The 21,757-nt window shown below is 50.2% G+C and overlaps 1 protein-coding gene across 1 annotated transcript in view; it reads right to left on the bottom strand.

Moving 5' to 3' along the window:
• Positions 1 to 19,823, bottom strand: part of CPLX4 (complexin 4) — a 23,266-nt gene extending 3,443 nt beyond the window's left edge. Inside the window, exons 1-2 of the mRNA XM_040478670.1 lie at positions 19,385 to 19,823; positions 13,252 to 13,339 (exon numbers count right to left, since the gene is read on the bottom strand). Of these exons, the coding sequence (XP_040334604.1) occupies positions 13,252 to 13,339; positions 19,385 to 19,551 (255 nt within the window). The 5' untranslated portion in view covers positions 19,552 to 19,823. The remainder of the gene's footprint in view (positions 1 to 13,251; positions 13,340 to 19,384) is intronic.
• Positions 19,824 to 21,757: the final 1,934 nt, after the last annotated feature.

The following is a 21,757-nucleotide window of genomic DNA, read 5'->3' as shown; positions in this document are numbered from 1 at the left end:
TTGGAACAGATTTTCCTTCGGGGAGGACTTTCAGGTTTATTCTCTCTTCATTCCTCTTGCCTGGGGCAGGCCGAGCAGTGGCGTTCGACTTTGCCTCACAACTCACAGAGGGGCTCTTGATTGGCACCTTCTACCAAAGCGTTTCTCAAAGTGGGGTCTCCAGGCCAGCAGCCTCGGCGGCTCCCGGGACCTTGTTAGAAATGTACATCCCCTGGGGCGCCTGGGTGGCTCAGTCGGTTAAGCATCCGACTTCGGCTCATGATCTCGCGGTGCGTGAGTTCGAGCCCCGCGTTGGGCTCTCTGCTGTCAGCACAGAGCCCACTTTGGATCCTCTGTCCCCCTGTCTCTGCACCTCCCAAACTTGCTCGCTCTCTCTCTCTCTCTCTCTCAAAAATAAATAACCATTGAAAAAAAGAAAGAAAGAAATGCACATCTCAAGCCTCACCCAGACCTGCTGTGGGGGCTGGCCCAGCAATCTTCAACTTAGCAATTGCCCTCCCGGTGACTCTGGTGCATTGCTTAAGTTTAAGAACTCTCCTTCCCTTGAAGATAGGACTGTGACTCACTCATCTACACGTCTCAGAACCTAGCAGAGTGTCTGGCATGTAGACACAGACAGTAAATGTTTATGGAATGATTCAAGGAGCCTGTGGTCAGGGACTACAACAGCGTTAACAATCCTTAAACGCACAGGTCTGCCTTGCCGTAAAGAGCTCTATTTTCATAGCTGCTGACTTGCCTTTCCACTCCTTTGGGCCAGTGTGCCGGGAGGTCCACTGTTGGCTTGAGAATCAGATTGCCTGAGCGTGAGGGTTACCACCACCACTTATAGGCTGTGTGACCTTTGGCACCTTACACAACCTCTCTGAGCTTTACTTTCTTATCTGTAAATTGGGATTCTATTATTTGCCTTAGAATTGTAGAGGATTAATTAGATGACATCTGAATTATTAAGCAGTCAACCGGGGGTGGCTATTCATAAACAGGATAACTCCCAGGGGTGGGCTGCAGATTCGCATCGGATAACCGTGACTCCTGCCTATGGCGGTCAGCCTTATCAGAGCCCTTGCTCTCTTCGCACCTTCCCTCTGGCCTAGAAATGCACCCCCCCCCCCTCGTTCCACAGTCACGTTCCTGGAAGGCGGGGCCTATTTGTTTCCCTTTCTGCACAATGTCTTCCGTTCTGGGAGAAAGCTGCCAGGCTTCTCACCCTTTGCCAGACCCATGGGAATGTTTGTGGGAGCCGGCGGATGAGCACTGAAAGAGGTTCCAGGCTCACGACCAGCCCTCCGTTCCCCCCATCCCTGGCTCCGTCCCTCCCTGGGAACCTTGTGCCATCAGGTTCCCAGTACTGGACCTCCTGCCCTCCTCATCAGGCTCAGCAGGACCCAGGAGCTCACTGCACTCTCCGGGGCACAGACCTGGTGAAGGGGCCTGAGAGGATCCAGAATACATTTAGGCCGGAAATTCGGGGTCCCGGGCAGCCCGAGTGTGGTCTAAAAGAGGGCCGTGGGCTCTGGGCGGGCCTGTCTCTTTGGCCCTAGAGACTTTTCACCCCATGTGAAAGAATAAAGTCCAAGGGACAGAGGGGAGCCCTCTAAAGCATGGCGCCCAAGGCGGGTGGCTCCGATTGTCCAGTCTAAAGGGAGTATTCGGTGTCATCAACGGCTATCGTCACCATCCTTCTAGAAGGACAATGCTATTGACCGTCTATCAGCAGCACGGTTGCTTCAGGTGACGATTCCAGCACTGGGATTGATCTCCTTGGGTAATCGACTAAGGGTAGGACAACCAGGTGGGGCCGGCAGGGGCTAGAGGACAAAACGAAGCCCTTGGGAACCAAGCCTGGGCCCCGGCCTCATTAGTGCTGGGTCCTAACCACGTGAGCTGGCCCCAGACCTAGGACAGGCCAAGGGCGAGGGTCCTGTGTGTGAAAAGGGGTCTCCTGTGGCGGAATGACACGATTCCCCCCACCGCGGCCACCTATGGCAGTGAAAGACCTGGCTTCGAGTTCCTGCTTTGTCACTTGCCGGCCCCATGACCTTTCACAAGTCACCTTACCGCTTCCGATGCCCGGGGGGAAGGGCCCTAGAGGATTACTGAGCAGATCGAAGGAGACGTGCCGTGACACGGTCCCCTAAGCTTCAAAGCCCTGGACGAGGGTGGCTGTGGTTATCAATAATTTTGAGAAAAAGGACAGTTTGCTCTCACAATCCCTGCTGAAAGGGTCTCCACGATAAAGAAGGCACGGACGGTGACGCAGAGTGGGGAGAGTATCGGCCCTGGAGAGAAAGATCCGGGCCAGAGCAAGCCATTAAGAAGAATAAATGAAATTTATACGGCGGCCCCTGTGCGGCCTTGTCTCCTGGCCTAATGAACCTCCCTGATGACGGGGCCTTGTCTGTAATCCAAGCAACGAACGGCTTGCATAGACTTTCTGCTGCCCACTGACAAATCAGCCTGGGGAGACCAGGGATATTTTGACACATCAAGGAAAGACAGTAATGCCTCCGCACACCCCCAGATGCAAGTTATAGACGGGATGAATCAGCTCCAGGCAGGGAAGGAGTCTGAGCCTGAGAACCACGGTGTGAACGAGTGAGCGAGCGAGTGAGTGAGTGAACCAGCCGACCGTTAGGGGCCAGACAAGCTACACTTTACTCCCAGAGGTTCTGTCTCAGAGGTCTTCTCATTTCTAGAAATCTTATCAATTTGGGATATCGTTTAATGCAGTTAAAAGCTAATTATTTTTGTGCCGGCTGGCCAGAAGCAGTTTTTAATCTCTTGGTTTTTAACCAGATTTATAATCTTAATTGCCAGTGCTGAATGCCCCATTATTTAAATAGCCCCACACCCTGTGACTGATTTCTGACCTTTCCCTGAAGGCTCAGCACCACCCTGGATTCACGCTGCGCCCTAGATTTTGACAAACTGGCCTTCACCTTGTACCAAACTGGAGATACGTTGACAAACCATCGTATCTTCAACAGTTAATCGTCAAAAAGCTGAGCGTTCACCACATTTTTCCAATCTAGGCAATCAGGGGGCTCCTGGGTGGCCCAGTTGGTTAAGGGTCTGACTCTTGATTTTTGACTCCCGTCATGATCTCACGGTTTGTGAGTTCGAGCCCCACGTCCAGCTGTGTGCTGGCCGTGTGGAGCCTGCCTGGGATTCATTCTCTCTGCCCCTCCTCCACTCACTTTCTCTCTCTCTCTCTCTCTCTCTCTCTCTCAAAATAAATAAACATTAAAAAATAATCTAGTCAATCAAACCTGGATATATAGCAAATACCTGTTTGTTTGATTCTAGCCAGATTTTATTTTGGTTTCGTTTTGTTTCTTTCTCTTTGGTCTACACAATTCCAAACAGCTAAGATTAATGGATTTCTTTGTCGAGTTGATCTAACACTAGATGTTTCCATCTCTGTGAGGACCACTGGCTGCCAGTCTTTACAAACCTCCTCTTACTGGCCTAGGTATGAGTAGAGGGGCTGTACTGGCTTCTAGGCAAGGAGACAGCCACCCCTCGTTCCTGTCCTGCTGGAACCTGAAACCCTGGGGGAGCGGGGTATAGATTAAAGAGCACAGCCGGTCCACAAACACCTCCATGGAAAATTAAAGTGAGCATGGCCTGCTTTGCCAAAGGTAAAGGGGTATTCGGGCCGGACCAGGAGGGAGGGAGGCGTGAGGCCCGGGCGGCCAGACTCTAGCAGACCCACTCACTCATCCTTGTTCTGAGCATTTGCCGCTGAAGGTCAGAGCCAAGTGTATGTTCTATCCCTTAGAACAGTGGTTCTCAACCCTCCCTGGGCCGCTGAATCCCGTGTGACGCCTAGAAAAATGGCTAGCACCCACCCCCAGAGGATTGGCTCCAATGGTCCCTGGCAGGGGCTTTGACGATATCATTTGTTAAATAATTTTTTTAAATGCTTATTTTTGAGAGACAGAGCGCGAGTGGGGGAGGGGCAGAGAGAGAGGAAGACACAAAGGCAGGCTCGGAAGCAGGCTCCAGGCTCCGAGCTGTCAGCACAGAGCCCGACGCGGGGCTGGAACCCACGAACCGAGAGATCATGACCTGAGCTGAAGTCAGATGTTTAACTGACCGAGCCACCCAGGTACTTCTAGGCGATATCATTTTTAAAACGTTTACCGGGTGATTCTCGTATCTGAGCAGCGTGGGGGATCTTGTCTGGGGTTTGCTAGCTGCTACGTCCGTTGCACCAACGTCTTCCCTCCTCAGCCACTTGCACAGAGGGTGTGGATCTGACTTCTTCGGTCGAAAGTGTGCACACATATAGGACCCATACGGAATGGGAATTTCTAGACACCAGCTGTGTGCATCTTCCACTTCTATCCCTTACAAAGGCATTGCCGAGGGGCTCAAGGAGCTCCTAAAGGTCACCATCCAAGCCTCTCATTTTACAGAGGAGGAAACTGAGGTCCGGAGGGATAAAGAAACTTGCAGAAATGTCATTCAGCTGGTTAGGGGTTAGCAGCCTGCACTGCTGTGGCCGGTGGGGTCACATCGGCCTGGTGTCTTATCTTGCTTCGCCATTTACAGGCGGTGTGACCTTGGGAAACCCCTCTTCCTCTCCGCCCATCGCCCTCCCCACCAGGGCTCCCATCCGTGAAGGGGAAATAATATCTACCTCCCTTACAGGGGTGGGGGCTGTCAGGATCACCGGAGAATGCCGGCATGGCAGAGTGGGGTGTCCCACATTGCCGCTGTACCCATGTCCCCTGGCTCTTTCTCGCCTTCCCCATGTCCCCGCAGGACATTCAGTCCATGGCTCTTTCAAGGGCACGAGTAGACGGAGCAAACTGAGCTGGGACAGGATGGGGAGGAGAAGGAAGGGAGGGCCCCTGGCCGGCCTCGATGGCCTCCAGCCCCGCCCCCAGAAACAGCTGCTGGGGAGGGGGGGGGCGGTTTCCGTGTCTCAGACCCTGCTGGGCAGCCCAAGGGCTCCGGATCTGGAGGAGGCGGACAAAGGAAGGTCCACAGAATCCTCTCTTTTTTTAAGAGGCAAATTTTAAATTCCGTTCCAAGGGAGCCTCCAACGTGACATTAGTCTAAAGACAACTCCACCGATAGATTTTCTCCTATCTTCACCTTTATTCAAAATGAATGATGCCCTGAATAGAGCAGACCAACACCAGGTGTAACCAAATCATATAGCTCAGCAGGGGGCACAACATTATTTTTCAATGACTAACCTAGATTGACAATTCCGTTAATAGGATTAGGGTTCATTGTGGAACTGTTTTCTCTTATTAATTTGGCTTGACTTACATATACATTTTGAATTGGCTAGGGAGAAGGGCACGTTTGTTTTTAGAAAGCATCGTGTGGCTTTCTTTCAAACGCGTTACTTCCTCTCTTTGCAGACGTGTGGCATTTGAATTATAACACAGACTTTGTACTTTATACAGTTAGAATGTCTAACCCAGACTTGTTCTTTTCAGGAAGATTTATTTTTAATGTAACTCTTACAGCAGATAAATTCTTTCTGCTGTTTTCGATACTTGGATCTCTGTATTTTTTTTCCCCCTGTTCCCAATAACATCCGACATTCGGCAAACATTTCATGTGTGTAGGTGTGTGTGCACGCGCACGCGTGCACAATTTCTACACGGCAGGCACCGTGCGAGGCGCTGCAGACAGAGATGAACAGCTCAGCCCCTTTGTTAAAGGGCACACAGTCCAGCAGGGGAGACTACCCAGGGTGGTAAGATCACGTAAGAGACGTGCACTCGGGGATGATGGGAGCGCGACAGGAAGGGCAGTGGGGAGAAGAGGGTCACAGAAGTTTCTAGAAGAAGTGGCACTAAGACCAAAGTCTTACACGGGAAGGAAAGGGGTCTCGGAGAGCAGAGTGGAGGGAGCAAAGCAGGAGGAAAGTCCAGTCCGAACAGGGAGTTGCAAGAGACGAGACCGGAAAGACAGGAGCCACTTAATGGCCTACAGAGCAAGGGATTGGGACTTGATTCTCGGAAGTTAGGATAAGGCTTTTTTTTTTTTTTAACCAGGGGAGAAACAGGGTCAGATCTGCATCTTGGAAACCTCACTCTGCCATTTTGAGGGGAAGAGCCACTGGTGAGCTGTTGTAGTAAGAGAGGTGAGAAATGCTGGGGCACCTGGGTGGTTCAGTCGGTTGAGCGTCCGACTCTTGGTTTTGGCTCAGGTCGTGGTCTCACGGTTGGTGGGTTTGAGCCTCGCATCGGGCTCAGTGCTGACAGAGTGGAGCCTGCTTGGGATTCTCTGTCTCCCTCTCTCTCTCTCTCTCTGCCCCTCTCCCACTTATGCTGTCTCTCTGACTGTCTCAAAATAAAAAGAAAGAAGAAAAGAAAGGACGAGGCCTGCCCTTGGGGATGAGCTGAACCTGGGGAATTGGCTGGAAGTGGGGGGCGGGGGGTGGCGAGGGGGGCGTCGGTGGAGATGGGGCCTCCAGGAGGAGCAGCTCTGGGGGAGAGCTGGCTGGTCTGTTCTGGATATGAGCCACGGCCAGACGCAGCAGTGAAATATAGAGACGAGGTAGGCTGCAGGAATGGCTTTGAGAGTTGTCCCACACAGACAGCTGGTAGCTGAAGGCCACAGCAAGACGCCGTCCCCTGGCCAGAGTGTGCTGATTCAGTGGGAAAAAGAGCAGACCTGGAATCTTCCAAAACCGGGGTGGGGGGTGGGCGGCAGACAGGGGAAGGCTAAGCCACGAAGAAGACACAGGAGAAACAGTTGCAGCGCAAGGCCTGGAAGCTGAGGAGAGAGAGGGCTTCCGGAGGAAGCGCTGGCCGAGGCGGCAGGAAGGGAAGAGAAACACAGAGGTGTCCCGAGAAAACAGTAGAGCCGCCTGCTGCGTCCAGACAGGCTACCCAGCATCCGAAGGAGGAAGGTTTCAGCGGAGCTGTGGGAACCAGTGACTCGGGGAAGGTACCTAGAAAGGACTGTTTGCTCAGCAGGTGCTAGCTGCTTGTTTTCCTTGGGAGAGATTTGCCCTTCTTTCTAAAGGAGAGACAACAGAGATGGAAAAAGGACACCCCCGAAGATACAGGACAGGGGGTGATCAGCCAAGCGAGACCCAAACCTAACGTGAGCATCATGGATTCCTGTGGGCGCCAGGAGTCCTCGGGGTACCTGTGATTTGAAAGCCGGAGGACGTGTCCACAGAGTGCACATGTGGGCAGTTTCTTATGAATACCTCGGATTCCTGCAGTTTGATCACTGCACTTATTTGCTTCTGTGATTCCTGCAATCATCGTCCAGGGCGCCGGGGTGGCTCAGTGGGTTAAGCGTCCGACTTCGGCTCAGGTCACGATCTCACATCTCATGAGATCGAGCCCCACGTCGGGCTCTGTGCTGACAGCTCGGAGCCTGGAGCCTGCTTTGGATCCTGTGCCTCCCTCTCTCTCTCTGCCCCCTGTCCCACTCACTCTCTGTCCCTCTCTCTGAGAAATAAATAAACATTAAAAAAGTAATAATAATAAAAGGGGTCGTCCCAAGACCCGGGCGCAATAAATAGCATTGTCATTAGCAGTGACCGATGAGCTGGGAGAGGAGGCTTTTTACTGTGCCCTGGGGGGCTGGGCCCACATTCCTCCTTTTCCCAGTCCACATTTCCTCCCCCCACCAGTCAGCAATCAGTGAAACTCTTTCACGGGAAACGCCAGCCAAATAGTTGCTTTAGAAAATACGGTTCTAATTCCAAAATGTGACATAGTTATCCTCATTAGATCTGACAGCTCCCGGGAAGACATTTTCCTCAAATCTGCTCTCCGTTGGGCCTTGGTGAGGGGAAGGGCCCAGAACCGCCTCCTGCTGGCTGTGTGACTCCTGTGCCGGTGACCCTGGGGAATTGTGAATGAGGCACCCAGGGGGCATCCCTCGTTAGCTGGAAGACCTAGTGAATGTATCCAGCTCCCCGTGGACCGCTAATACCATTAGAATGGCTGCTTACCCAATATGGACTTTATAAGACAACACGGGGCTTAGCAGTCTGCACCTCGAGGGGAGGGAAAGGTTGTTATTAGGAGCTCAGGAAGGTCCTGGTGCCTCTTGCTTTCTGCCCAGCACTGCTTTCTTGTTGGACGGTTGTGTTCGTTCTCAAGGCCACCCTCCCGGGCGGAGATACGGTTTCGAGACGGTGGAGGGAGCATGGGACACAGAGAGCACTGGGTAGAAGAATCAGGAGGCTGGAGGTCTGTGTGGCACAGTAAGAGGTGTGACCTTGGGCAAGTCCCTTGATTTAAATGAGCTTTATGATTATGCAGTGACATGGGCTTTTTCAGATATGTGAAAAATAAGTTTAATGAAAATAGAAATACCACTCAGACACTGGGGTCAAGGAGCCGAGTACCAGGGGCGGTCCAGGAGCCCACACCTGCTCCAGAAGGAGAGCTTGGACAGGCGGGAGGTGTCCCACACCCGGAGGTTATGGCTGATTGTTAACAACAATGAGTAAAATCCTACAATTGGTAGGATTTGTCCTTACCAATGTCTTTTGATGACCTTTTTTTACAGTCGCCATGCCCTGCCTTCCATCCCCAGGACTTACTATTTTTTTTTTTTAATTTTTTTTTTCAACGTTTATTTATTTTTGGGACAGAGAGAGACAGAGCATGAACGGGGGAGGGGCAGAGAGAGAGGGAGACACAGAATCGGAAACAGGCTCCAGGCTTCGAGCCATCAGCCCAGAGCCTGACGCGGGGCTCGAACTCAAGGACCGCGAGATCATGACCTGGCTGAAGTCGGACGCTTAACCGACTGCGCCACCCAGGCGCCCCCCATCCCCAGGACTTATAACTGGGAAGTTTGTACCCTTTGACCACCCTCACCCATTTCACCCCACCCCCACCTCCGCCCACCTCTGGCAACCACCAATCTCTTCTCTGTATGTGTTTTTTTTTTTTTTTTTTAGTTTTATTTAAAAAAATTTTTAATGTTTGTTCATTTTTCAGAGAGGCAGAGAGAGATAGTGCAAGCAGGGGAGGGGCAGACAGAGAGGGAGACACAGAATCGGAAGCAGGCTCCAGGCTCCCAGCTGTCAGCACAGAGCCCGACGCGGGGCTCGAACTCATGAACTGCGAGATCATGACCTGACTGAGTCACTCAGGCGCCCTCGAGTTCTTTTTTTAAAAGATTCCACATACAAGTGAGATCATACAGTACTGTCTTTGTCTGACTTATTTCACTTAGGATAACACCCTCCAGGCCTATCTATGTGGTTGTAAATGGAAAGATTTCCATTTTTTAGAGCTGAATGATATATATGTACACACACACACACACACAGCAGGATGGCTGGTTTTAATTCAGTGCTCGGATAAGTAATTAGTTAAGTGAAGTAATCAAGATGCCAAGCCCCGCGAAGAGGATGTACATAACGATTAGGGGGTCTGTTGCCCCGTCTCTAGCCTGGCAGCTCCTGGCCGGGCCTCCCCTGCGGCTCCAAGGGTGTGGCGCTGGCCACCGGCCCCTCATTCCTTTCCCTGGGTCACTGGACACACTGCCGTGGCCTGGAGCTTTCCCAATCACAGCGATGCCCGGGGGCACTGCCGGAGGTTCCAGAGCCTCCTTGCTCCTCATGGGAACATCCAGGAGATAAAGACCTGAAACTTCAAGCCCCATTATGGTTTTGGGGTGGCATTCTAAAGGTTCCGGGAGTCCTTCTGCACAATCAAGGAACACCTAAGAGTTACATCCAGCTCCAAATATGGAGCAGCCCGGGCCCCTCCAGATAAGTTGGCCTGGTCCGGTAGGAGAATCCAAGCGCGGCTTTCAAGGCCCAGGGAAGGACTGCCCCCCACAGTGGTCATTTCCCCGACGTCAGGGCTGAATATTCCAATTCCTTCTCCTCGCCCTCAGTCACTGGCATTTCAAAATCCCTCTCCATCCTGCTGACCGCGGAGACGGCTAACACCAGTTTGTCTTCTGGCTCTCCGTCCTGGCGCACCACGGGAGGATCCCGCTGCTCGGACACTCCCCTCCCAGCCTGTCCCCACACGGGGCCCCTCACGGGCGCTTGCCACCTCCTGTTTTGTGACAGCTGCTCCTTGGAGAGCCCACCAGGCCCTTCCAGGGGCGCCAGCACAGCAACCGCTTCACAATACAATGCACAATCTGGTCCTTAGCAGCAACCGAATAGACTCCCCCCCCCCAAAAAAAAGTTCACGTCCATACATTTATTTCTGTCCCCCACCGCCAGAGTCCCTGCTACAACCCACAGACCGCGCGGAAGAACTGATCAGAGCGGCGGGGCCGTTCCCTGCGGCGGCGCGCGTGCGCGCTGCGTTAGGGACACCAGGGGGCGCGCGGGGCCCGGCTCCTGTCACCATAGGATTGGCCGCTCTGCACGGACAGGAAGCTGCCGGCCAGGGGCTGATCTCAGCCTGGCAAACGCGTCTGTCCCCCAGCGCATCCTTCTAACCCCGGGCAGGGGATCGGGTCCGGAAGGCCCCGCTGCGCCCCGAGCCCGGATGGGGCGGGTGCGAGGGGAACGTGTGACCTGTAACAGCCACAGGAGACGGAGGGGGTGTCCAAGGGTGGGGCTGGACTTCACGGGGTAAGGTGCCGCATCGACGTGGGGGCGTTTGTCACACCTGGCGACAACGGGACAAAGCAGAAGAGGAGAGTGGCGGGGTCGTAGGATACATTTTCTATTGATTACTGTTTTATGGGCAGTGTAATTGGGTTGGAGTTTCCACGTGCTGTGCGAAAAGCAGGCAATTGCCCTGCTGGTATTTTTAGCATTTTTTTCACGCCACAGGTCTATCCTCACAACGTTGTGCAGCATCAGTCCATTTTCACAAAATGCAGCCATAATATCAAAGAGGCCCAGGGAGGCGGCCCCCATCTGAAAGCAAACTGCAGGGAAAGAGTAAGTGTGGAACGCTTTCAAGGGATATCCTCATCTATTTCTTTGGATTGTACTTGGAATTTAGTAGCGGCTCCCAGGTCCCGGGTGAAGCCATCAGACGACCCAGGAGGGGGAGAGGCCGGGTGTCTGCCGAGCTTTGGGTGGGATTCACTGAACTCCTGAGCAGTACAGGCCGCCCCCAAAGCCTTCACGCAGGTTTAAGCCACAAAACTGCGCTTAAACTTTGGGGACACCTCGAACGCTGAGAGTAGCGATCGCAGAGACCTTGGGGGGGCCAGAGGGAGCTGTGCTCAAACCCTTTCGTAAGGCACGCTTTTTCGTGGCTGAGAGGCCGGTTCCGTCGGTCAGTAGCTGTGGGTTTTTGCCAAGCAACCTGACCCCCCCGGGGGCCGCAGTTCCCTCATGTCTAAAAAGAGACAGTGACATTAGATTCTTAGGTGAGCTCAAAGGTCTTTCTCGGGGTCGAAGAAAAAAAAAATCAGGTGGGGCCTCACACGCATTATACATTTGAAGCAGCTATGGGAAAGGGGGGTATATAAGCCTTGGTAAACCACGCAATGAAAGATCCTGGGCTCCACTGTTGACAATTTCTTGACTTCTTCTCGCTCCCGCATCCCACCCCCAGCTGGTTTCAGGGAGCAGAAGCCTGTGCAGATACAGTCACTGCCGCTCCCCTGGGCCTGATTCTCTCCAGAGAGGATATGAGCGTGCACATTTCGTGGCTTATAATTCTGTCCTCTTTTTATAGCTTTTGTTGGGAGAGGCTCTTGTCCCAAGGGATAGCGTGACTCAGGCATCTGGGAATTATTTTTTCTTTGAAGACCCTCAGGGCCATGCTGCTGAGCCTTGCGTGAGGTGCTCATCCCTGAGGCTCTGGAAATGAGCAAGGCCGTTGAGGCCTCCGTGGGGAGAAAGCAAGCAGAAGCTCAGATTCTTGACCTCGAGGTGTTGCACCGTTTGCACATATCAGTGTGCTTGCGCGAGGTCTTTGAGACCCCCAGCTCTTATTAGGAAGACATAAGACTTCTGGGCATAGAGATAATTACAGCGAAATAAGAGCTGTCCTCTGTTGAGCTCTTTCCTTTAGGCAGGTGGCTGTACGAGGTCCTTTACGCGATGTTAGCTCAGACAAAGACTTTGTGAAGCAGGTGTCATTGTCTCCATTTTACAGATGAGGAAACTGAGGCCCAGATATTTTAAAAAGCCATCTGAGGTTGCACCGGACTTAAAACCCGTTTCTCCTCAAGACGGCCAGTGCTGTCCCTGGAGCTTTGGATAATCCACTAGGCAATGGGAGTGGCGGGGACCGTGTCTAGTGCCCCACTCTTCCAAGATGCAAGCACAACGCAAAAAAGCATGAGGCCGGAATCAGGGAGGCAAAAAGCAAAGACGCGCTTTTCAAAATTCGATGGTTGCTGTGAAAATGTTTAAATCTCACTGTGAGTTTTCCTTCCCTCTGTGAGAGCAGAACATGGTTCCTAGGGCATCTAAGGGGCCAGTCTCCCCCACAAGTTGGGGCTAAATTTAACTCTTGGGTGACTTCAGCACTGACCTTGCAGGGACAGCCAAGCTCTCTCTCCCCCTTCGATTAGTGCTTGTAGCTTCTGAAGTCAGCTTTCGGGGGACCCGCAGGGGACCCATGGGAGCCGTGCATCTGAGCCTGCCGTAACATGGCCACACATTCTCTTCCCATCCGTAAACCAGGACTTGACCAGAATCTACAGGTGTTCGTTCTCACCGCCAGCACCGAGATGGATAGACGCCTAGTGCGGGGTGATGACATCACCTCCATAAAGAAGGAACAGACCGTTCCTTTGAAATACAGGCAGAATATGGTAGAAGGTCTTGGGCTCTGCCTTTCCTGCCTGTGTGGCCTTTGGCAGGACGGGCTGACCTCCTCCATGCTTCTGCTTCCTCTACCATAAAACGGAGGTGATAATAGAACCACCCCAGAGGACTGTTCGAGGATTAAATGGGTTGATATGCGCGCAGCCCACAGAACATTATCATGTGACACATTATTTTGTATTATCAAATACCAGCGATATTAAATACCAGTGATGATTTCCTCCTTGTGTATTTACACAGAGAAGTTCTATAATCTTTACATAAATTTACATAAAAATAGCATTTGTGGCTTTTAGGTCCATTTGGTTGAGACAAAATGGAAGTTTATAGAGGTGAGATGATTGGAATCTACTTTTCATGAACTCCAAGTTCAATGCTCTTTCACGACATCAAACACCTCAACGAAGACAAACAAATGTGTGTATGTGTGTGTGTGTGTGTATTCATGAATGTGACCCTTTGCCGATAATCAAACATTCTCCATGTGCTAGTATCTCAGAAATTATTGGATGCTTACTGTGTATAGAGCGTCTCACCTTTGGGAGCCTGTACTTTTCTCTGAGATGGACTCTGAGGCATGCCCTCTCTGCCTTTTTTTGTGTGAATGCGGCATCTCTTTCCATCCTAAAAGTAAAAGAATAGAATAAGCCATCAAAGGATAGACAGAGCTACGGACATTCCCACCAGACGCGGAGATAAACCTTCCTACGCCCCCAAACATCTGCCTCTCTTTCTATCATCATTCTACTGTCATAACTCACTGCAGACCCCTAAATCCCAACGGCAGCTTGGTTCTGGGAATCTCTTTAGGATGCAGCCCAGAGAGGGTCAGAGTGGTTATGCCTAGTGTATGGTTGACCTCAAGGTGCTGCTCTAGATACGACTTGGGACCACGAACATCAGAATCACCTGAGTGCCTGTTAAGAACGCAGCTTCCTGGGTCTGATCTCACACTGACTCCTCAGGATCCCTGGGGGCGCAGATGAGGGGAATGTATGTTTTTAACAAGCTCCCTGAATGATCCTTCTTCAAGTGAAAAAACAGCGTCGCAGAATCCTGGGCTGGGGGGTCCTTGGAGGCACGTGGGATTTAGGGATCTATAGAAAGCCATTTCCCTTCATTGTCACCCCTTCTGGACCCCAATTTTTGTACAGCGTTCCCTTCCCTGTTTGGAAGGAGGCGTCCCCAAATCAGGTAGGGTAGATTTCCATAATGCTCTGGGGACCACCTACTTGGACTTGGGCTTATGCTGGTTTGAAATGGACTTCCTTGCTCAGGATGACCTCGACAGAAGCAGCCAGCTTTGGGGATGTCTCCAAAGCTCACAGTGACTGCCTCCCCTCCCAGCTGCCCAGAGACGGGCATCACTAGGGGCTAGATTTATACGCCGGCCCTGCTCTCTGACCGTATTGAATTGGCCCAAGCTGAGTGAAATCTTTTCTCCGGGATCTCTGGGACTGAGAAAGACACATTCGCAGTGTGGCTGGAACAGGTGAACTTGGAGGCCATGGGCCACCATTGTCCCCAGTCCACCCGGTCTGGGTGGCCCAGGGGGAGCTGACCACTGAGAAGAAAGAACAGAGCAGCCAGGCAGCCACAGCAGCAACAGCGGGAGCCAGGAAAGAGCTCATGGCTGGCTTCCCACCTTATTCTGGTTCCTAGGTTAGGCCCGTGTGAGGCCTGGCGGGGTAAGGCATTAGTTGCGTGAGGCCTGGCGGGGTAAGGCATTAGTTGCACGGAAAGGAATTCTGTTTTCCTTTTCAGGTGGCTAAATTGGCTTCTATTTCTTCCCTTCACGTTCGGAAATCACCTTAACCATCACACAGAAGGCGGCCTGAAGGAGGGGCTGATCTGAAGCCATCCGATTAAATGACTGACCCCCGGGCCCTGGGCGCAGGCCCTCCCTGAGCTCACTGCCCGTCTCCAAAGGTCGGGCCCAGGGTGGGCACCCGACAACACAGCCTTCCATATTCTGCCTTTGGAGGGGGAAACAGGATAAGTGACTTGCCCGAGAGATCCGCGAGCCGGGGCTTGGGCAGAAGCAGATCTTTCCTCCCCAGTATTTCACTATGAAAATTTTCAAGCGTACAGAAAAGTCGAAAGCATTTTACGGCGAAACGCGTGTATTCGCCATCTATAGTCTACAGTTAGCATCTTTACTATACACGTTTTATTACATACTCATCCCTGTCTCTACCCGGTCATTTACCCATTTTATTTTTTGGTACGTTTCAAAGCTGTAGACGTCGGTACTCTTTCCTGCAAACACTTCAGCACGCAATGCTGTTAACCACAGCTATGCATTTGTTGGTAGTTTTTTTTTTTTTTTTTTCCTTTAAGTAAAATTTGTCTACAATTAAGTGCACAGACCTTGATTGCTGGTGAATTTTATGTGGCAACTTGACTCGAGACACAAGGTGCCCAGATTAAACGTGGTTTCTGGGGGTGTCTGGGAGGGTGTTTCCAAAAGAGATCAGCACTCGAATTGATGGACTGAATAAAGCAGATTGGCCCTCCTTGGCATGGGGGGGGGGGGGGGGATAGCATCCAATCCATGGAGGGCTTGACTAAAACGAAAAGGCAGAGGAAGGGAGAGTTCTCTCCTTCTCCGTCCGTCTGCTTGGGCCGAGATCTCAATCTTCTCCTGCCCTTGATTAGGACTTACACCATCAGAGTTCGGAACTTTCCTAGGCCTCCCAGCAACTTTCCCAGGCCTCCAGTTTGCAGACAGCAGATGGTGGGACTTCTCAGCCTCCGTCATCACGTGAGCCAATCCTGATCATCAATCTCACGTACCCACATATACCTGTGCGTGTATGCGTATGTATATTTCTCCTGTTGGTTCCGTTTCTGTGTGTAACCCAAGCCCCTATTAAGACATGAAAAACATTGCTATCACCTGAGAAATTTCTCTCATCCCCAGCGAATACCTGCTCCCCAGTCACTGTCCTTTATCCACCACAGATTGGTTTTGCCTGTTCTAGAACTTTTTATAAATGGAGCCATATACTATGCCTTCTTTGGCAGAGCATAAAAAACTTTTGAGATCCACCCAGGTGGTGGTATTTAGCGGTGGATTGTTCCTTTTCATTCCTGAGTGCATTTGTCCCCTATGAATATGTCATGTTGGTTTATTCATTCTCCCGTGAACGGACTTGCAGTTTGGCCAACATTTGGTATTGTGTCTTCTTAATTTTAGCCATTCTGGTGTGTGTCGTGGTACTTTAGTGTGATTTTCATTTTCATTTTCATGATGACTAGTGAGATCAGGTGGGTTTTTTTTTTTTTAATGTACTATTTGGCCATTTGTGAATCTTTGTGAAGTGTTTGTTCTTTTGCCCATTTTGTTTTGTTTTTATTACTGAGTTGTAGAAATTCTTTACGTATTCTCGATCCCAGCCCTCTGTCAGATATGTTTTGCAAATATTTTTCTCTGTCTGTGACTTGCCTACAAATATTTTCTTAATGGGGTCTTTTGATGTACAAGAATTTTCAATTTTGATAAAGCCTACATCATTTAAAAATTGTATGGCTATTGCTTTCAGAGTCCTGTCTAAGAAATCTTTGCCTACTTTCAAGTTGCAAAGGTATTGTTTTTCTCCTAAGTGCTTTATGATTTTAGCTTTTATATTTAGTTCTGTGATGCCTATCAAAGTTCGAGTAACAAATGGTCGCACAGAAATGACCGTACCACAACAAAGGTAAAGGGACATTTTACTATTGAGAGAGATGGTGGGGGGTTGCGGGGGGTAAATGGACTGTTGTTGCGTTCTAGGTGATGAAGCTATTGAAAACTCAAGGAACAGGGGCGCCTGGGTGGCTCAGTCGGTTGGGTGTCCGACTTCGGCTCAGGTCATGATCTCACAGTCTGTGAGTTCGAGCCCCGCGTCGGGCTCTGTGCTGACCGCTCAGAGCCTGGAGCCTGCTTCGGATTCCGTGTCTCCCTCCCTCTCTCTCTGCCTCTCCCCTGCTCATGTTCTGCCTCTCTCTATCTCAAAAATAAATTTAAGAATTTTAAAAAAGAAAAAAAAAAAAGAAAACTCAAGCAACAGACCGGAAGCCGTGCCTCTTGCCAGAGCGAAGCAGGCTGGTCCCACTGGCCTGCTACCATTTCTTAAACTGGGCGACTACATAAATGGATGATATTCACACACACACACACACACATGCAGCCACATAGTTGGCAAATAACCCAACCCACGGGATTGACCACACCATTCAGGCATTCTGGCTTTTTCTCTATCCAGATAACTTAGGGACACCGGGACATGAGTTAACACACAAATGCCGAGTCTGTGACCAGGCCTGTTGCTTGGACGTCTCAAATGATGATTTCCATGATCAGATGTCTAGTCTAAGTTTCTGACAGGTTGCTTTGTATTAGCTCACTTGAGCTGAGAACATTAGGTGCGACTGTTCCACTTCTGTTTCTTCATTATCCTTGTGTCACGTTTGTCTGTCTCCACCCCCCCCACACCCCCCAACCCCCCACCCCCCCGCCGCAGGCGAATCTAGCCTACACTCTAGGGATGCTTTTCTTTGGTCTGAGCTTCATCTGAGTGCCAACACCGTGGTGGCAGTGGTGTTTATTATTATTTCTTTGACTTTATTTATTTATTTATTTATTTTTCAACGTTTATTTAGTTTTGGGACAGAGAGAGACGGAGCATGAACGGGGGAGGGGCAGAGAGAGAGGGAGACACAGAACCAGAAACAGGCTCCAGGTTCCGAGCTGTCAGCCCAGAGCCCGACGCGGGGCTCGAACTCACGGACCGGGAGATCGTGACCTGGCTGAAGTCGGACGCTTAACCGACTGCGCCACCCAGGCGCCCCTCTTTGTCTTTAATTAACTGCAGAGCCAAGCATAATACATTCTAGGTAGTTTATAAGCTACGATTTCTTTCAAAAAAGAATTCAGTAGACAAGGTTTCCATTAAATGTAGGCCTTTAGGGGCGCCTGGGTGGCTCAGTCAGTTAAGCGTCCCACTTCGGCTCAGGTCATGATCTCGCGGTCCGTGAGTTCGAGCCCCGCATCGGGTTCCGTGCTGACGGCTCGGAGCCTGGAGCCTGCTTCCGATTCTGTGTCTCCCTCTCTCTCTGCTCCTCCCCTGCTCACACTCTCTTTCTCTCTCTCAAAAATAAACATTAAAAATAATAATAAATAAATGTAGGCCTTTGTCCTTGTTAGTCAGGTTCCTCTAAGTCATTAACCTTTCACCTATAATCATCTTAGCAAAAGGACTTAGGCAACTATTATGTAAGGGATCGTTAGCAAAAGGGCCAGGATGGCAGCAAGAGATACTCTTATTAAATGAAAAATTCTTTTTTTTTTTTTTTTTAAATAGGCTCCATGCCCGATGTGGGGGCTTGAACTCACGACCCCGAGATCAAGAGTTGCATGCTCAACTGACTGAGCCAGCCAGGCGCCTGAGAAATACTTTTACTAAATACTTTTTTAAAAAAATGGGCATTTAACTTCAAGCTCGGGCTTTAATTCTTTGTTGTTATTAAGGGTCTTAAATGGATTCTACCTTAAATTCTAAAAAAATTACATACAGATTATGCTGAAAGACCAGTCTGCAGCAGTGAAAAATTGGTGGTGGGATTCACATTCCGTAACGCCCAGCTAAAATGTTACTGATGTTTTATTTTTACTTTTTTATTTTTATTTTATATAGCCAGGGGAATGCCATGTTCTGGAGGTACATGGCTGAAGTATTTAGGGGTAAAGCATCATGATGTTGGCAATTTACTTTAAAAATGGTTCTGTCTAGGGGCACCGGGGTGGCTCAGTCGGTTGAGCGCCCAACTTCGGCTCAGGTCATGATCTCACAGTCTGTGATTCGAGCCTTGCGTCAGGCTCTGTGCTGACAGCTCAGAGCCTGGAGCCTGCTTCGGCTTCTGTGTCTCCCTCTCTCTCTGTCCCTCTCCCACTTGTGCTCTGTCTCTCTCTGTCTCTCAAAAGATAAATAAACATTAAAAGCATTCAAAAATTAAAAACACCAAAACCATTAAAAAATGGTTCTATCCATCCAACTAATCATCTATAAGCAAATATAACAAAATGTTAACTGTTGACCTTTTTCGGAGGTTTATATGGATATTCATCATTCTGTTCTACTTTTCTGTAGCTTTAAAATCTTCATAATAAACAGTCCGCAAAGTTACCCACAGTCTTTGGGAAGCCAAGTCTTAGGACATAATCACCATGTTGTGCTTTCTAGCGTTTAAAAAAAGATTAAAAAAAAAGATTGTGCTGCGTGTGCCTCTTCCAGGAGCAAAGCTTTCTTACAGTTTGAAAGCTTTCTACTCGCTAGGAGGGCGAGTTTGGGCAAGACCGTAGAAACAGGCTCACAGTTCGTCATCTGAGCACTTCGGCTGAGGCTAATTAAAACGAACCTTGACCAGAGCAAACGTTAAGCCGCTTTAAGAACGACACATAGATTCATTTATTATTGTTCACTGCCATCCCTACCGGTAGGACACAGTAACCGCTGAGGCTGGGAAATCGGTCCCCGAACAGAACATTCCTTCCTAAGGCTAGAGGCAAACAGCATGAGAAAAGGCGTCTAAAAAAGCAAAGACAGAGAAACCGGGAAGCCCGAAGAAGGTATGGCCAGAATTCATCGCTTTAGGCTCTTAAAGGGAAACGAAGCCCCGCGTACTCACTTCTCCTCAATCATTTGCTTTTGGTACTCCTCATATTCCTCTCTAGTCATGCCTTGAGCTGCTGCAGGATCAGAGGTCCCTCCTTCTTCTTTTTTTTCTTCAGACCCGCCACCAAATCCTAAGTTCTTTACCTGGTTGCTGATCATAGTTTTCATAAAGAAAGCCATCGTTTCTGCTCCAGAAAAATCAAGGCAAAACTCAGGCAGAACCCGAAGGCAAATGAACAAGCAAACAAAGACAAAACTCTCCAAATCTCAACGACGGCAACACGTTCAAGAGCGAGGGACTCTGCACAGCCTCATCTGCTCAAGGGCATGATGGCAGGGAAGAGCGGTACTCGGGCGGTAAGCTGGATTAAAGAGATGAACTCCTTAATACAGGGAGGCAGATGGTTCAGATTACTAAAGCACACCATCGGATGCAACCGACCACTTTCTGAATTAATACACGAGGCTAATTCCAGAAGCAAAAAAAAAAAAAAAAAAAAAAAAATCCTTCACGCTATCTACCCATTTCTCAATTTGAAATCCTTGAGCGCAGCAGGGCTTGGGCGAGAGTCTCGTTCCGATTAATCAGAGCTGACCGATGACGCGCCTGCAATGGAATTTCCAAATTCCAGCCCCGGAGCACCACATCCTGTTGAAAACGGAGTCCGGTGAGACTCAAACCCCAAAATGCTTCATTAAGCAAAAATAATCCTTTGATCCGTCATTTTATCTCATCGGACTCTAAGTACCATGCGAGGATTTGCCTTTTGGTTTGCCTGAATTCTGTGCTGCCTCGGTGGTTACCGGGGCCCATACAGAAACACCCAGGCGAGGCGAGTCTAAAGGGCGAGAGGGCGGGTCCTTTACTGGAAGGAACACCCGGGACATCACCTTAGCCTTCTCCTGCCCAGGGGTGTTACTCTTCTGCTTGGAAACGTGGCACCACTTTCAGGGCTTGAGCCCAGAAGGTGAGCACAATGCGAGTTAAATCATCCCCGTGTGACGGGGCCACCTTTCCCCCTTACATACAGCCCACTCCCTGGACGCTCTGTTTACACTCGCTGGTGGACTTGGGTAAAACTTTTGACACGGTTTTCTAACACGCAGCAGATTCTCAATGGCCATGGTTTTCTTCAGGTCAAGGGAGGAATGGAATACGGCTAAGGCTTTAATGTTAGTATCTTTCTAATTAAAGCACTCCAGGAGGAGGTGGGACGGCGAAGAGATGGGGACTCTTTGTAACCTGTGCTGATCATTTTATCTGTGGGCACGAGCCCTCTCGGGAAATGGGTCCCCTACATTGTACACAGAACGGTAGGATCTGGATTTTTGCCTAAAATGCTCGCTTTTATATATTCTAAGATGGGTTGTCTTTTACTGGCCTATTTAAAGATGTTGCCTGAAGGGTCTCAATCTGGAAGACTGACAAAAGGTCCGGAATGAAACAGGAACCGTACTGAGTGCCTGGCTTGAGAACGTGCATTCGTACCGGCTCCTTTCACTTAAAAAATTTTTTATAATGTTAATGTTATTTTTGAGAGACAGAGACAGAGAGTGAACAGAGGAGGGGCGGAGAAAGCGGGAGGCACAGAATCGGAAGCAGGCTCCAGGCTCCGAGCCGTCAGCCCAGAGCCCGACGCGGGGCTTGAACCCACGAACCGTGAGATCGTGACCCGAGCCGAAGTCGGACGCTCAGCCGACTGAGCCACCGAGGCACGCCCACTTCCACTTTCAGATGCACTGCTTGGAGCTCAATGCATTCAGCCCACTGCCTCTCCATTTCCATTTCTAACCCGTTTCCTCAGTGGAGGGGGGTATTGGACACTTCAGCTGACGGGGGAAAAGCCACTGCCTGGGATTCCGTCCCTTTTCCCAGTCCAGCGCAGCTCTCCTTTAGACAACATGGCAGTGTTTCAGATTAAAAACCACTTCTATTTCCCAAAGAAAAGTGGCCATCTGTTGCAGATCTGGCCTATGTTAACAGTTTGGTTCACAAAGTGAAGTCCCCCAAGTTCTACTTTCGTGTGGGAGGGGTCATCGAGCAGCACAGAGAGACCTTCAGGTGGCAGCTACAACCCGTGGCAACTATTCGGGACTCACGCCCTGGTATTGCATTTTACCAAATCAAATCTCTCATTGTCTCCCCGGTCGAGAATTCCACCGAGAAAATGGGATGTCTTTAAAATCCTTTTATTCCTCAGTTTGGTACACCGGCCCTTCCACTTGGACATCCGGGAAACTCTTCGCTGCTGTGTCAAATCTTTTGATTCCTCCAGAAACATCCCAAGATTTGTGACATGGGACAGCCGGGTGTAGACCTACAGATCTCTCATCACACCTGAATAAAATCCCAAATCTTTACGATGGCAAGGCGGGCAAGGACTCT

Source organism: Herpailurus yagouaroundi, unplaced genomic scaffold (genome assembly GCF_014898765.1).
Source record: "Herpailurus yagouaroundi ecotype Mexico unplaced genomic scaffold, PumYag 142, whole genome shotgun sequence".
NCBI lineage: Eukaryota > Metazoa > Chordata > Mammalia > Carnivora > Felidae > Herpailurus > Herpailurus yagouaroundi.
This window is presented reverse-complemented; position numbering and strand designations above follow the sequence as displayed.